This window comes from Chelonia mydas, chromosome 4 (genome assembly GCF_015237465.2).
Source record: "Chelonia mydas isolate rCheMyd1 chromosome 4, rCheMyd1.pri.v2, whole genome shotgun sequence".
NCBI classification, from domain to species: Eukaryota; Metazoa; Chordata; order Testudines; family Cheloniidae; genus Chelonia; species Chelonia mydas.
The window spans coordinates 39680251-39694902 of record NC_057852.1 but is presented as its reverse complement, the minus strand read 5'-3'; the positions used below and the strand labels follow the sequence as shown (position 1 = coordinate 39694902).

The following is a 14652-nucleotide window of genomic DNA, read 5'->3' as shown; positions in this document are numbered from 1 at the left end:
GAGATGTAGCTATGATGATATAATTTCCCAGTGTAGACTAGCACTGGTGTGTGCTCAAGTCTTGCTGCTTTGTCCATCCTCAACTTGGAGCCTGATCCTGCAGCCCTTCCATTATCGTCCAATGTGACTGGTGCACTCACAAGGGCTGCAGGGTCTGATGAGAAAAGTGAACTACCTGAAGAAAGTGGGAATAAAACCATGTTATATAAGGAATGATGAATCGTTCCTTATATAACATGGTTTTATTGGTCCCAATTTTTAAGCCCCTCAACCTGCCCTCCAATTTTGTGGTGTCATTTTTGTTCCTGCCAGCGATAGTTGTAGAAATGAATTCTGGGTTCAATCAGGTAGCGCACTCTCTAAATGCACTCATTGTTGCCCACAATTAATTGCAGGGACAAAATTGTTCCTCCAAAACTAGAAGCAATTTCTTAAAATAAAAGCCATTTTATAGTGTGATAGGCTCTGAGCATTAATCCCCTGAATAATGGGCCCCTTCAATAGTTTCTGGTTGAGAAGATACGTGTAAAGCAACCCACGTTCCACACTGAATGCGAGAGCCCCCTTCCATGATACGCACAAGTACTGGAGTTATCCTTTCTAATGACCTGACACAATCCTAAAGGATATTATAAACATCATTTTCTGTTGTGCTGTTTTGCTGCAAATTTAGCTAAGAAACCTTACTATTAAGTTAATGGCAGGAAATACAAAACAATAATATATAATGTCATACAATACACTTTAAATGTTTCCAGCAAAGGGTTCAAACGATGAAGCAAAGCACTAACAAAGGAGCTAATGTAATTTTAGTATTTAGATACAGACTTTACTTTCTTAAGTTATTTATATTGAACCAATATGTAGTCTCTCCCACTGAAAACTCTCTTGGCATAAAGTTTTGAAGTTTATCTATTAGAAACAAACACAAATGAATATTTGCCATATATCCAGACCATACTGTATTTGCATAAATGCTTTTGGAAAGCATGCCAAAAACAGTTTGGTATGGAGGCTGCATATCCAAAACAGGGTATACAGTCGTGTCAGTTCTGCTGTGCAGTACTACACTAGTGCCTTAGTACTAAACTCTTCCATTGGCACTGCTGCTGGAGTACGAAGCTTTCCTTCCTTCCCTCTGCAATGAAATTATTTAAAAACTCACAACCCTACACTTTGGAAGCCCCCTCTGGTAAAGGTATATTAGAAAGGATTTCTTTTTCATTATTTAGTCAGTGCCAGAAAGACAAACATAGTATTTCAGCCTCAGAGTTCAAAACTAGGCACTTTCCACTTGATTTTGGCAAACTAAATTTATTGTTTCAATTTTCAAAATGATTTTTAATCAGATCTCTGTAATGGCCTCCTGCTGCCCCACTGAAGTGAATGGAAGTTTGCCATTGACTTAAATAGGAGCTGGATCAAGTCCTATGTGCACAGGAAAAATTTTATTGGTTATTAAATTGGGTCAGTATCAGTTAAAGGACTTAATAAAACCTTCTTCAGAAAAGAAACACAGCCCCTCAAAACAACTCCTCAGGCAAAAGACTGTGTGTAAATATGCCTTACTTGCCAGTCCACCCTAATGAGACTTTCCACTGCTGGGGGCTTCATTTTATGGACAGACATCTTTAGCCTTTAGCGCTGTCAGCCTCATACCCTTCACAAGCACTAAAATCAATAATGCTTTAAAAAATAAAATCGGGAGGATTCCCCCCTAAACTTTCAAGGTATGTATTTTTGATTACTCAGCTAATGCATGGGCATATATTTTCCTATAAGGCTCAAAGAGCCAACAATGTTAAAAAAAGTAAGGGCCAGATCCTCAACTGGTGACAGTCAGAATAGCTCGATTGAAGTCAGTAGGTCACCAGCTGAGGATCTGGTCCTAAATGTTTATTTCTGGCTTCCTGAGCCAGCAGGAGCTGGAGAAGCTGCACAGATTTTGCTCTTATTGGTGCCTGGTGCAGTACGAGTACTGTGCAGAACTGATGTGCTCTGGAGGGAAACTCAGCCAGGCCTCTACAGCCAGCGAATAGTAGCTCTGAAGTGATGCAGCACACAGGATGAGGAGGTGTGGAACAGAGAGGGAAATAAGATAATCCATGGAGCACTCTCAAAGACAAGACAACAACAACACAAAAGGCCCCACACAACCCCCCTGAAATCAATTAATTTTTCTGTGTTCAGCAGATGGCTTTATCATTCTAAGAGCAGATGGAAAAGTAGAGGTTTTCCCCCCAAGAAGTTTAAATATTTTCTCTGAATTATTTTTGCTAGGAATAATCAAACAGAAAACCTCATTCTGTAGGTATGACTCCAAACTTAGCATTAATACTTATGGCTAATAATTCTGTAAATATTTAACAGAGTTTTACTTAATTAAAAAAAAAAGAGTTTGAGCATTCTATGGATGTGGTAAACTAGAGCTATTCTTTTCAGTGACAAAATATTTATATACATATTATTGCTCCAAGAGAATGAAGTGGCTTTACTGAGTCTCATCTATTAGAATGCGTGTTTTCTTTAAAAAAAAAAGTACTTAGCTATTCAGAGTAATAGAGCGTACATAATGGTTGAGACCAGTGTATAATACATGTACTAAGGCCCTGATTCACATATGCATCCCCTGTATCAGGGGAATGGTTCTGAAATAACAATGAAACTGTCTAAAAAGCCAGGCTGCATGAAATTAAGATGGCATTTTTTATCTTTATGTTCATGTGCCTTCTGTGTCCACCTTGACATAAGTGAAGGACCTGGATTTTTTTAAAGTTTTTAATTTTATAAAATATAAAAACTAAATTAAAGAAAAAATAATATCCAGAAAATCACTTCAAAGAAAAACATGACTTTCCCACCTAGTTATGTGAGTTTTCATAGTAAACACTTAACATCCATTATATATATAATGGGCTAGATTAATTCCTCCTATAGCTCTGTTGAAATCAGGTGAGTTAATGGAGTTATACCATGGATTAATTTGATCCATTACATGTAACAAATATGTAAGCAAATGAGTTCACATGTAGCTATGTCAAAGTCTTGTTAACTTAAGATAGGAGACTTATTTACAGAGTAGAATTATTCAAGCATCATAAGTTCCAATACTCAAACCCCACGACGCTTCAAAGGATATTCAATCCTTTCTCCCCCTAAAAGAAAAAAGATTTACCACTAAAGGTAAAGAAGAACAGTCTCTAATTCCCTGTGAGGTTGTGGGAAAATTAACACTATTGAGAAGTGTGCCTCACTGCTTATTGATTTCTGATCAGCTCTGAGAATACACTGGTAAAAAAAGATTATGCCAATAAAAAGATTCCTCTCTGAAGGTGTCACACTACCATGTTTTATCTCTGTGGGCACAAACTTTGGGTCTGATCCTTCTCTCATTGATATCAGTGGCAGAACAACCTATAACTCAATTGGTAGAAGGACTGGGCCTTTTTTGAAAAAACAATATTAGAGACTTTACATGCTTTTTTAGTACAACTGAATTTGTTGTAGGCTTCAGAATAGTCTGTATAAAATGGAATAAAATCCACTGCAAATTTCCCTTCCTTTGTTTTAAACCATACCTAGCTACAAGTGCAACTAAAATCCTATTGCACTGAAATGTCAAAAGCTGTGTATTTGGGGGTGGGGGTGGGGATGGGGGGAAAGAGGAACCATTTTGCAATTCTTTATCCAGTGACCTTGCACCCAGGAAATTTGCTTTCACACAAAAGGCATTTTTTTTCTTTCCTCAAAACATGAAACAAAGTGAAAACCTTTACTTTTTAGGTTTTCATGTTCTGTTGTAACTATTATTCACAGACCTACCTGAAGCCATTAGATATTTGGCTAGTTTAGAGTTCAAATCAAACAAAACCAACTAGGTTCTCTCCAAACATTTTTAGTGCTCAAAACCGTTTTGCCATAACTCTCAACAAAATGTTTTGCTGTCTCTGGATAATTTTTTTTAGACTGTTCTACCTCAGATTTAGTAATGAACCATATAGCAGTTGGTTACATAATTATGTTAGACTCAAAAACTTCTGCAACAAAACTCTCGGGTTTCAATATGGGTTTAATTTCACCATATTTTGTTCAAAAGGAACCTGAAACCAAAAGTGAAATGCAAAGGGTTTGAAACAACCTGAAACAATACTGAGAAAAGTTCATGCTCGGGTACAATTCATTAGTGTTTTATAAGCCATTTAGGGGTTGGGTCCTAGCCATGTTAGAGATTGACTCTCTCCCTGTATTGTGACCCCAAAATTAAAAGCAGCTGAAGGGCCTGGTATCTGAAGACTGACAGCAGGATATGTTCAGCAAGGGGCCTTTTAGGACTTGTCTAGACAACAAAAATAAGTCATGTTAGAAAATGAGTTATAAAAAAATAAATGTAGCTGAAGAAAAGCTCTGTGTAAGCTCAAAACTTGTCTCTCTGTCACCAAAAGAAGTTGATCCAATAAAAGATACTATCTCATCCACCTTGTCTCTTTCCATTTTAACTAAGAGTTTTAAACACTATTTTGGGCAAGTCATGTTGAGTTAGTTGGTCATGGTCAACCATAGGGGGCAGACTAGAGTTATCCTCAAACAGCTGTTGTTTTTTAAACACAACATGGCTGGCCTAAACTAGGTGCACATTAATTGAAGTGTGTTAGCTAATACATTCCCAAACATAACTTGTTTTCTCAGTCTAGACAAACCCTTACTCTGAAATTCACTTCTCTTGCTGGTCTGACAGAGCTCATGCTTGTTGATATGCAGGGCACCAAGTAAACCCTAATCTGCCTGGGCACTCAGAATCTGTCAATGCAGCCCATCAAGTAGACAGGGCTGGCTGACCGGGAGATCTGCCAATTCAGAACATCTCTCGGGGAGTCACACAGCAGGCCCCTGTTGAGCCCTGGCTAGATTTTACCAGTACTCTCCCTAGTTGGTCATGATAGGAAAAGGCATGTTGTGGGAAAGGTATTGACAAGTTGGGGTACCAAAAAAGTTCTTGGCCTTGTGAAGGAGCAGCGTTGGGCCAGTCAAAAGTGACAGCTTTCAGTCCCTAGTGATCTGCGCCATATCATAACCAGTAGCTGAGGAATTAAAACTCTGGTACCCATAACCAACTTCATGAGACATTAGTCTACAAAGAGTCACTGACAAATATGTATAATATAATTTTATTTTTATAAAGCTTGTTCTAAAGTTTTTGCATTACTTGGCCATTTGATTGGTTTTAATTACAAGTAAAACACATACTTTCCTTAATGATCCTTTCTAAAAACGATTGGTTCCTGCTTTTAGAGATTAGTCACAACTGTAACCACTTGGCTAGTTCTCCCAACCTCAGGGTTCAAATGGTTTAGTGGTTCTGGTGAGTTAGTTTTAGGACACATCCAAACTATCCCTGGTTCTGGGTTTGGGTTTTTGTTTTTTGTAAAACCCCTGACTTTACCCATCTTTTGTCTGTAACAGAGATGGGTCATACCTGAACCTTGTGTCAAAACTACCATGGTTTTGCTTTGCTTTGACAAAACAAAAGCTACCCCAGTTCTATCCATCTCCTTTGACTTTTGCATTCCTTGATGTTTCCACTAGGTGGCAGGATTCTACCATCACCTACTATTGATGAAGTTACTTGCAAAGAAACATTTGTGTGCAAACAGGTTTTGATTCTTTTAAACAAAAAACACTGTTAGAGTATTGCAAAATATTAAAAAATAAATATTAAGAGACAATAATACTTACAAATGATAAGTGAAAAATATGTTCAATAAACTGCAGCTTGATTATTGAATAACATTAATTTTATGGCTGAAAATAATTCAGAGAAAACGGAATGAAAGATGTTATTTTCCTAGCAAAAGAACGGACACAAGCCCCTGGTTTTAAACAAGTAAAATCCTTTTCTCCCATATCTAATATTTCTGCTATATTGGAAAAAGTAACTAACCCAATTAGTTTAATGCAACTCTAATTAGTACGTATATTGCCAGCTAAAAGAAGTACAGGATTAAAGAACTAGCTTAATAATGCCCCAAAATCAAATTCCTAAAAATGTAGCAACCTACCTAGTACTGAGTACTATGTGATAATGAATATACCCCTTTTTTTTCTCTTGTTTCCTTTTTTATTTTATTGGTATAAAATACATCTTAATCTCTGGACTTCAGGTTAATCTGCCAGGATTTATTATATTCACTAGTCCAAAATCTGCTCTCACAGTATTAAATTTGTGCCGATACCATAGCTGTGGACAGAACGGCCCCTTGTCTAAAATGACAGGATGCGGCAACCCAGCTATCATTCTACAATTCCTAATCACCATAAAACACCACAGTCTGTAATAAAATGAATATTTGTTTTAAACCAAACTAATTTTTTAAAAAAAATATTCTAAAATTTTATGGTTTGAGACCATTTTCTTTCAAGTTGTTTTAGACTTTTTGTTGTGTACTTTCACTTCATATATAAATATAAACTGTGATACACTCAACAATTTTCAGGGTATAATCCATGAAATACATACCATGGCGTGTTTGGCAACGATTAAAGCTGTTTCCAGAGAGTGTACTTTTCATTAATATGAAGTGATAACTCTCTGGGTAATGCTTTCCAGGAGTCCCAAAATAGTAGGAACACTTTCTCATGCTAAATCATTTATTTATTCCATGCCAAGACTAGAGAAAGTGTCACAAATCAATAGTCAAAACTGGGATTGCTAACTGGGGACCCCATCCTGTATGGTGCTGAGTGACTTCCACCACACCCAATGAATTCAGTGGGCACTGAAGGCACTCATCACCTCATAAGCTTGTGCCCTTCCCATTCAAGAAAACAGTTGTGGTACTTGTAGGTAATTAAAAGAATTGCTTATCATTTAAAAAATCACAATCTGCACCTGTGGAAGCAGCTCCCCAAATACATTTCCAACAAACATAGCAAGCCCCACAATAAAACTTGCCTCAAGGTTTCTGACTGGAAGCTATATAGATCACAACAAGCTTCTTTCTTTCTTTCCCTCCTTGTCATAATACACTGATAACATCTCTCTCATTGTCCTACCTTAGCGATTTGCAAAGGCTGCTTTTGCTCCTTGCCACCTTGCAATCTAAAGCCCCAAGGTGCCCCTCCACTCATGGAAATGCAGATATAATCCCCTGTGCCCATTTTCCTGGTGCGATTAGGCAGAATTCATCTGCAGAGGAAGATGAAAAGTTCTCTAGCTTTTGTAGATGTTCACTGAACTTGAGGCTCGCCTGCCAGGCAGAGCTGGAGAAGCAGAGCACCACTCTGTTGCTGCTGCTGCGTACTGCTCTCTATAATGTAGTAATTCACAAGAATGCAACTGCTCTCACAGATCAAGGGCCCAGCCCACTGTTTCGTCAGACTCTCCTATGCTCAGCCCACCTTCAGAGTAAAGTAAAACAATGCTGAGAAACCACACACAAAAGAGACTGAGCCATGAGGCTAAAAAAGCTATATTTAACCACAAGAGCCTCTGCCTGTGACAGCTACATCAAAACACCAGAGCAAGTAGTGTAAATTTCCCAGTGATGATTTAAGACCACGTTTATATTTTGTACATGGAACCAGGCTTGTTAAACTTTAATCTCTGTATTTCTTGATCTCACACTCCAAAAAAAGAAGGGAATAGAGGATATCAAGGGAAACTCCATTAAGATCAGCTGAATAAATTATATTCTTAGATTCCTACTACTACCCACTATGCACTCGCTGCAGCTTTGGGGGGGTAGGTAAAAGAGGCAGTTGTGACTTCCTCATTCTGGAGCTGGTTCTATGCTGGCCCAGTCCTTATGCAGCCTTCAGATTCTTCTAAATTGTGCCAGCCAGTTATGGTCCCAGGCAGTGTTCCCTCTAATTTTTCCCACCCATATTGGTGCACATAGCAAAATTCATGTGGCGGGGTAGGGTTGAGGGGTTTGGCGTGTGGGAAGGGGCTCGGGGTTGGGGCAGAGGGTTGGGGTATTATGGGAGGGTGAAGGCTCCGGGCCGGGGGTTCAGGCTCTGGGGTGGGGCCAGGGATGAGGGGCTCAGGGCTGGGGCAGAGGGTTGGGGTGCAGAGGGGTGAGGGCTCTGGCTGAGGGTGCAGCCTGGGTTGGGGCCAGGGGAAGGGCGTCTATCCCCCAGCCACAGCAGGTTCAGGGCCGAATGAGGGGTGCCTGTCTCCCCAGCCGCGGCAGGTTCGGGACTGGGGAAGAGGCTCCTGTCCCCTGGCGCAGCAGGTCCAGGGCCGGGCTGAGTCGTGGCTGGGAGAAGGTCGCCGCAGCAGGTCCGGGGCTTGGGGAGGGGCATCTCTCCCACCCTGCACCCCTGAGCACCTGCGCAGCACGTAATAGGCAGCTGCGCGGCTGTGCAGCTTAGAGGGAAATTAGGTCTCAAGGCACCAGTATGCCCCCAGAGCATCACTGAAGCACTTCAGCCACGTCTCCTTCCTCTCAGACATGCACCCAGCATGCCCACCACTTGAGAAGGAGGGACTAGACATGAGGTGTAGCAACGGGCTTTACTGACACTATCCACAAATGGATGGAATTCATCCACCAGAGCAGGCCATATTATAGAATAGGAGTGAGCTAGACTGGGACTTAACAGTTAGTTAATGCGCTTTGATCTAGCACTCAAACAACACTAGCTCAAAGGGCTCCAATAAACTGTTAACATGCCTTAGCAGGCCCCCACACAGTCAGCTAGACTGAAGCAGGCTTGTGTGATCTAGATTCACTCCCTAGCTTGCCACAGTCTTGGTTCTGTAGACAACCTCGTAGACTCTCTGTGCCTTAGATCGCCATCTTTAAAAAGAGCATAATAGCACATCATTACCTCTCAGGGGAGAGGATAAATACATTAAAGATTGTAAAGTGTTCAGTGATGGGAGGTTATATAAGTACCTTACATGAAAAGTAGGAAAAATTGGCCCCTAAATTGTAATGCCTTCTTGGATGGACTGTATTTTCTTATGACTGCAAAGTGTTATGCAGATCTATGACACTGGAGAAGAAACACTATCATACTTTGGTATATTCAAAGATTACTTTTGGGAAAATCCTGGCAAATGATCACAATGAATTGAGAACTACTCTCTGAAAGAGGATACCAATCAAATACCTCAGACTGAAGAAGCTGTGCCTGCTATTAGGGCTGTCAATTAATCACAGTTAACTAAAAAAAAATTAATCACAATTAAAAAAATTATTTGTGATTGATCGCAGTTTTAATCGCACTGTTAAACAATAGAATACCAATTGCAATTTATTAAATATATTTGGATGTTTTTCTACATTTTCAAATATATTGATTTCTATAACACAGAATACAAAGTATACAGTGCTCACTTTATATTATTTTTATTAGAAATATTTGCACTGTAAAAATGATAAACAAAAGAAATAGTATTCTTCAATTCACCTCATACAAGCACCATAATGCAGTCTCTTTATCGTGAAAGTGCACCTTACAAATGTAGATTTTTTTTGTTGCACTCAAAACAAAACAATGTAAAACTTTAGAGCCTACAAGTCCACTCAGTCCTACTTATTATTCAGCCAATCGCTAAGACAAACAAGTTTGTTTACATTTACAGGAGATAATGCTGCCCACTTCTTATTTACAATGTCACCTCAAATTGAAAACAGGCGTTCGCATCATAGGCGCTGACTCCCTGGGTGCTCTGGGGCTGAAGCACCCACGGGGAAAAATTAGTGCACCCACCGGCAGCCAAGCTCCCTTCCCCTCCCCGCCACCGAGCACGCCACATCCACGCTCCTCCGCCTATCTCCCAGCGTGTCCCACCCGGCCACTCCGGGAGGCGGGGGAGGAGTGAGAACATGGTGTGCTCAGGGGACAAGGCGGGGAAGAGGTGGGGATTTGGGGAAGGAGTCAGAATAGGAGCAGGGAGGGGGTTGGGGTGGGGACTTTAGGGAAGGGGTTAGAATGGGGGTGGGGCTGCGTGGAAGGGGTGGAGTCAGGACAGGGCAGGGGCAGAGGAGGGTCGAGCACCCACGGCGGGAGCAGAAGTCAGTGCCTATGGTTCGCATGGCACGTTTGTTGCCAGCATTGCAAGGTATTTATGTGCCAGATGTGCTAAACATTCGTATGCCCTTTCGTGCTTTGGCCACCCTTCCAGGGGACATGCTTTCATGCTGATGATGCTCATTAAAAAAAAAGTGTTAATTAAATTTTGACTGAACTCCTTGGGGGAGAATAGTATGTCTCCTTGTATCGGTGCAAAGTCACCCCACTCTGGCCCTGAAGGAGTTAAAAACAGCCCTGGGAAAGGGCTGCCCCAGGGAGCCAATAGGAAAAGGCTGGGAGGCAGCCAATCAGTGCCAGGCTGGGCCCTATAAAAGAGCTGCAGGGCCAGAAGGAAAAGGAGTCTTACTCTAGCCCTGTAGTGGGAAGGGCTAGCTGCCTGGGAGCAAGGTACCTGAAGCGGAGCAGTGCTGGGGAAAAAGGCAAGAGGAGCTGAGAAGCTCCAGCCTGGCAACTCTCTAGCTAAGGCCTTATGCAAGGCCTAAAAGGGTACCGAGGCTGCAGAGGGGTAGCCCGGGTTAGGCAGAGGCAGCTGGTCTGACACCTTGCCAATGATGAGTGGCCATTACAGACTAGTTTGCCCCAGTGAGAGGGTGCTAGATGATGACTGGCAATAGCCACTGAGGCAAGGTGGGCCTAGAGGGAGGGGGCTCCCCTGGGAGGGGAGACCCAAAGTGTGGGAGTACTGCTGGGGCACAACCCTGAGGTAAAGGGGCACTGGGGTCCGGGAGCGACACGGGGGCCTGAGGCAGGCAAGACACCGGCCAGCAGAGGGTGCTCCGAGGCTGGGAAAGAGCTAATTCCCAGGTGACCAGCAGGAGGCGCTGGGCCGGTGAGTCTGCGACCTTGCTACACTCCTGCTCTGTTTTAACCTCATTCTGCTCTATATTTCAAGTTATAGCAGTCTCCGATGAATTTGTTAGTCTCTAAGGTGCCACAAGTACTCCTTTTCTTTTTGCGAATACAGACTAACACGGCTGCTACTCTGAAACCAGCACATGTTGTTTGTTTTAAGACAAACAAACTTTCACTGCAGATCTGACAAAATGCAAAGAAGGTACCAATGTGAGATTTCTAAAGATAGCTACAGCACTCCACCCAAGGTTCAAAAATCTGAAGTGAATTCCAAAAACTGAGAGGGATGAGGTGTGGCGCATGCTTTCAGAAGTCTTAATAGAGCAATACTCTGATGCGGAAACTACAGAACCCGAGCCACCAAAGAAAAAAAAATCAAACTTCTGCTGGTGGCATCTGACTCAGATGATGAAAATGAACATGCGTTGGTCTGCACCACTTTAAGCAGAAACCATCATCAGCATGGACACGTCCTCTGGAATGGTGGTTGAAGCATGAAGGGATATGTGAATCTTTAGTGCATCTGACACAGTGCCATGCAAACACCTGTTCTCTCTTTCAGGTGACATTGTAAACAATAAGTGGGCAGCATTATCTCCTGCAAATGTAAACAAACTTGTTTGTCTGAGCGACTGGCTGAACAAGAAGTAGGACTGAGTGAACGTGAAGGCGCTAAAGTTTTACATTGTTTTATTTTTAATGCCGTTATTTTTTTGTACATAATTCTACATTTGTAAGTTCAACTTTCATGATAAAGAGATTGCACTACAGTACTTGTATGAGGTGAATTGAAAAATACTATTTCTTTTGTTTTTTCCAGCACAAATATTTGTAATCAAAAATAAATATAAAGTGAGCACTGTATACTTTGTATTCTGTGTTGTAATTGAAACCAATATATTTGAAAATGTAGAAATCATCCAAAATATTTAAATAAATGGTATCCTATTATTGTTTAACAGTGCAATTAATCAAGATTAATTTTTTTAATCGCTTGACAGCCCTACTTGCTATATGACTCCGAACAAGCTAGTCATCTCTTTCCTGCTACCACTGTGCTCTCTCTTCCTCAATTTACAAAGGGCAATGATGACTTGATACAGTAGAGAGAAAAATATGTTTCTCAACCTTCAACTTTTTACTACCTCCAGGGCAAAATATTTTTACAGCTCGATACAAAGGACAAGAGACAGCAACCCCCCCCCCCAGCTAAAATGACACAGCATTTTCATATAGCTGACCTGTGGTGCTGCTGTAGTAGAAAGTGAATCTCATAATCCATCCGACCTTCAACTTTAAGAGCTTCTATGATCAAGTAGTGGAATTGTTTGTACACTATTATCAGGACACCTGAAGCTTGTTTTTAGGCTTTTTTTAAATCATTAAGTCAAAAGGAAAAGGTAACATTTATCTTCCCATATCTGATCTTCTGCACAGCAGTATGAGTGCAGTGTTATATGAAAGAGAACCATAATTACATGCACCTGTGTTTGGATGGTCACATATCTGTTTGTGGAATGTGTACATGGACAGAGATTTCTACCTTTTTTGACCACTTAAGAGAACTGTGTAAAAAAACTGTGACTGGAAACAAACAAAACACAAACAAAGGTTAGGTCATCACTCATCAACAGAGAGACTCTAGCACTGAGTAAAAGCCAGGAACTGGTTGCCTCTAGTGCATACCATATGAGAACTGCCTCCCTACAGCCTACCTAAATCCTTGGCATCTGGGCTGCCCTTTCAGACATGCCTAAAAGCTGTTTCCTCCACATCTATTTCTGTTCTTTTAGGCAATATGGCAAGGAGGAACACTCTGAATCTGAACATATAAAGACAAAGGGGGGCACAATAAGGGGGGAATAAGCTGAATCTGCATACCTGTACAGTGTTACTGACATTTCTTGGAGTTTAAAAAAAACTGGTTTTCTACAGTAGTGCAATAATGCTGTAGTAGCGATAGTTTGGGGGCTATTACTGTAGAATGCTTTAGTAGGTAGTCATAGAGTATAAAGCCAGATGGGACCACCAGATTATCTAGCTTGACATCCTGTATATCATAGGCCACCAACACCACCCAGCACCGGCACACTAAATCCAGCAACCAAAATTAGACCATAGTATTACAGCCCTACTATGTGTGCTATTGGATTATCTACCTTTTGAAATCTAAGTGGTGTTATAACATATTATTCCCTTGATATGATAGAAGCAGAGGCAACATTTTCCAGGGGAAGAAGGGAGCTGGTTTGACGGATGGAAGGGAAAACTCTAAAGTGGTGACAGCAGCTGTTGGCTCACTTCTAACCTGGAGCATACACTATTCTGTGATGCTAGGACTGAAAGCCAAGATCACGGTCCTGCCAGGATCCCAAAAGCAATGTATAATTCTTTTCACTTTTTTTTTTTGCGTGTTAGTACAATTGTATTCAGTTCAAGTGACTTCTATTTTCTTAAGACCGTGCTTGTTGCATGTACCCAGTGACAAAAACAACTGAAGTTTGTGACTCCCACATTCCCATAATGGAGAGGTCAAAAGCTTCCTAATCCCTAGGAAATACTCTTCAATGAGCACTAAAGAAAAATCCATTTGCCCTATGATTTTCTTAAATGTTTATGCATCAGAGTATCTTGCTTTTTAATGCTATTCTTATCTTTTTTTCCACATTCTCTGCATCCTTTGGGATTTCTGCTCCACTGGTCAGAAATCGGACAAGAGTCCTTATAAAGGCGGAGTAATCCATGTTTGTGACATTTGTGCAAGATAAAATGGAGGCTGATGTAAGCCGGACTGAAAGGAATAAAACAAAAGTTTATCCTGCAACAATTTTTTCAACTGCCTCTTCCTGCCCCCTCCCCCTAAAATAACAAAAACACTTACTGATAAGATTTTTATTTGGCCAAAGCTTCTTGATTGGCTCCAGCACCAAAGTGAATTATATCTGGCAAAACTTAAACAGAAAAAATGTTGATTGTCCCTGCTGACTCAGATCTATTTCCCCACCCTCCCACCCCGCAGTTGGTAAAACTTGGCCTGGATCTGATCTGAGACAAAAATAAATTCCCTGTATGAAAAATGGCAAAATGGAGATGCTGTATCAAGGTCTGCCTGCCTGCTTTTGAAGTTTTTGATACCTAAGATGTGGATTGGTCTTGACATGTCATCACAGTTTCAACTAGCAGCTCTTTATATAGGTTCTTTGATCATTACAATACTACCCAAGTGATAGTATCCACCTTCACTATCAGTGGATTTGAATAAAATCAGCTTTCAGTTGGGTAGCTCTTAATAGGAGCCAGATCAAGAACATGGACCTCATTGCCAGAAGAAATAAGAATGTCCACCACCCTTACCTCAGTCAGAGCTATATGAAAACCATTCTCTTCACACAGGCTTTCCTCCAGTAATACCCTTGCTGTCATGGATTCATTTAAAAAAATAAATAAACCCAAAACTCTTGAGCTTGCTTCTTGGTAGCAGGGAGAGAGAGTGAATGAGCAAGAGAGGAGAGAGATTATCATCATCAAACTTACAGGAGGCGTTCAGAGACTATGGTGATGAGGGCCATATATAAGTATATGGATAGGTAAATAAATAAAAGTAATGTCCTCTTTAATATGTATGTCAGTTTCCTTCTGTAGCGGATATACATAGATGTTTTGTTTGAATTCATAGATGTTAGGTTTATAAGGTTTTCATTACAGATAGGAAGTCTGGGTAAAACAGTTATATATGCCTATCTTAGCTTTACAACAACA

The 14652-nt window shown here is 40.9% G+C and overlaps 1 protein-coding gene across 1 annotated transcript in view; it reads right to left on the bottom strand.

Annotated features, from left to right (window-relative positions):
* SYNPO2 (synaptopodin 2) overlaps window positions 1-7320 on the bottom strand; it is a 123490-nt gene extending 116170 nt beyond the window's left edge. Inside the window, exon 1 of the mRNA XM_007054447.4 lies at window positions 7051-7320. Within this exon, the coding sequence (XP_007054509.2) occupies window positions 7051-7155 (105 nt within the window). The 5' untranslated portion in view covers window positions 7156-7320. The remainder of the gene's footprint in view (window positions 1-7050) is intronic.
* Window positions 7321-14652: the final 7332 nt, after the last annotated feature.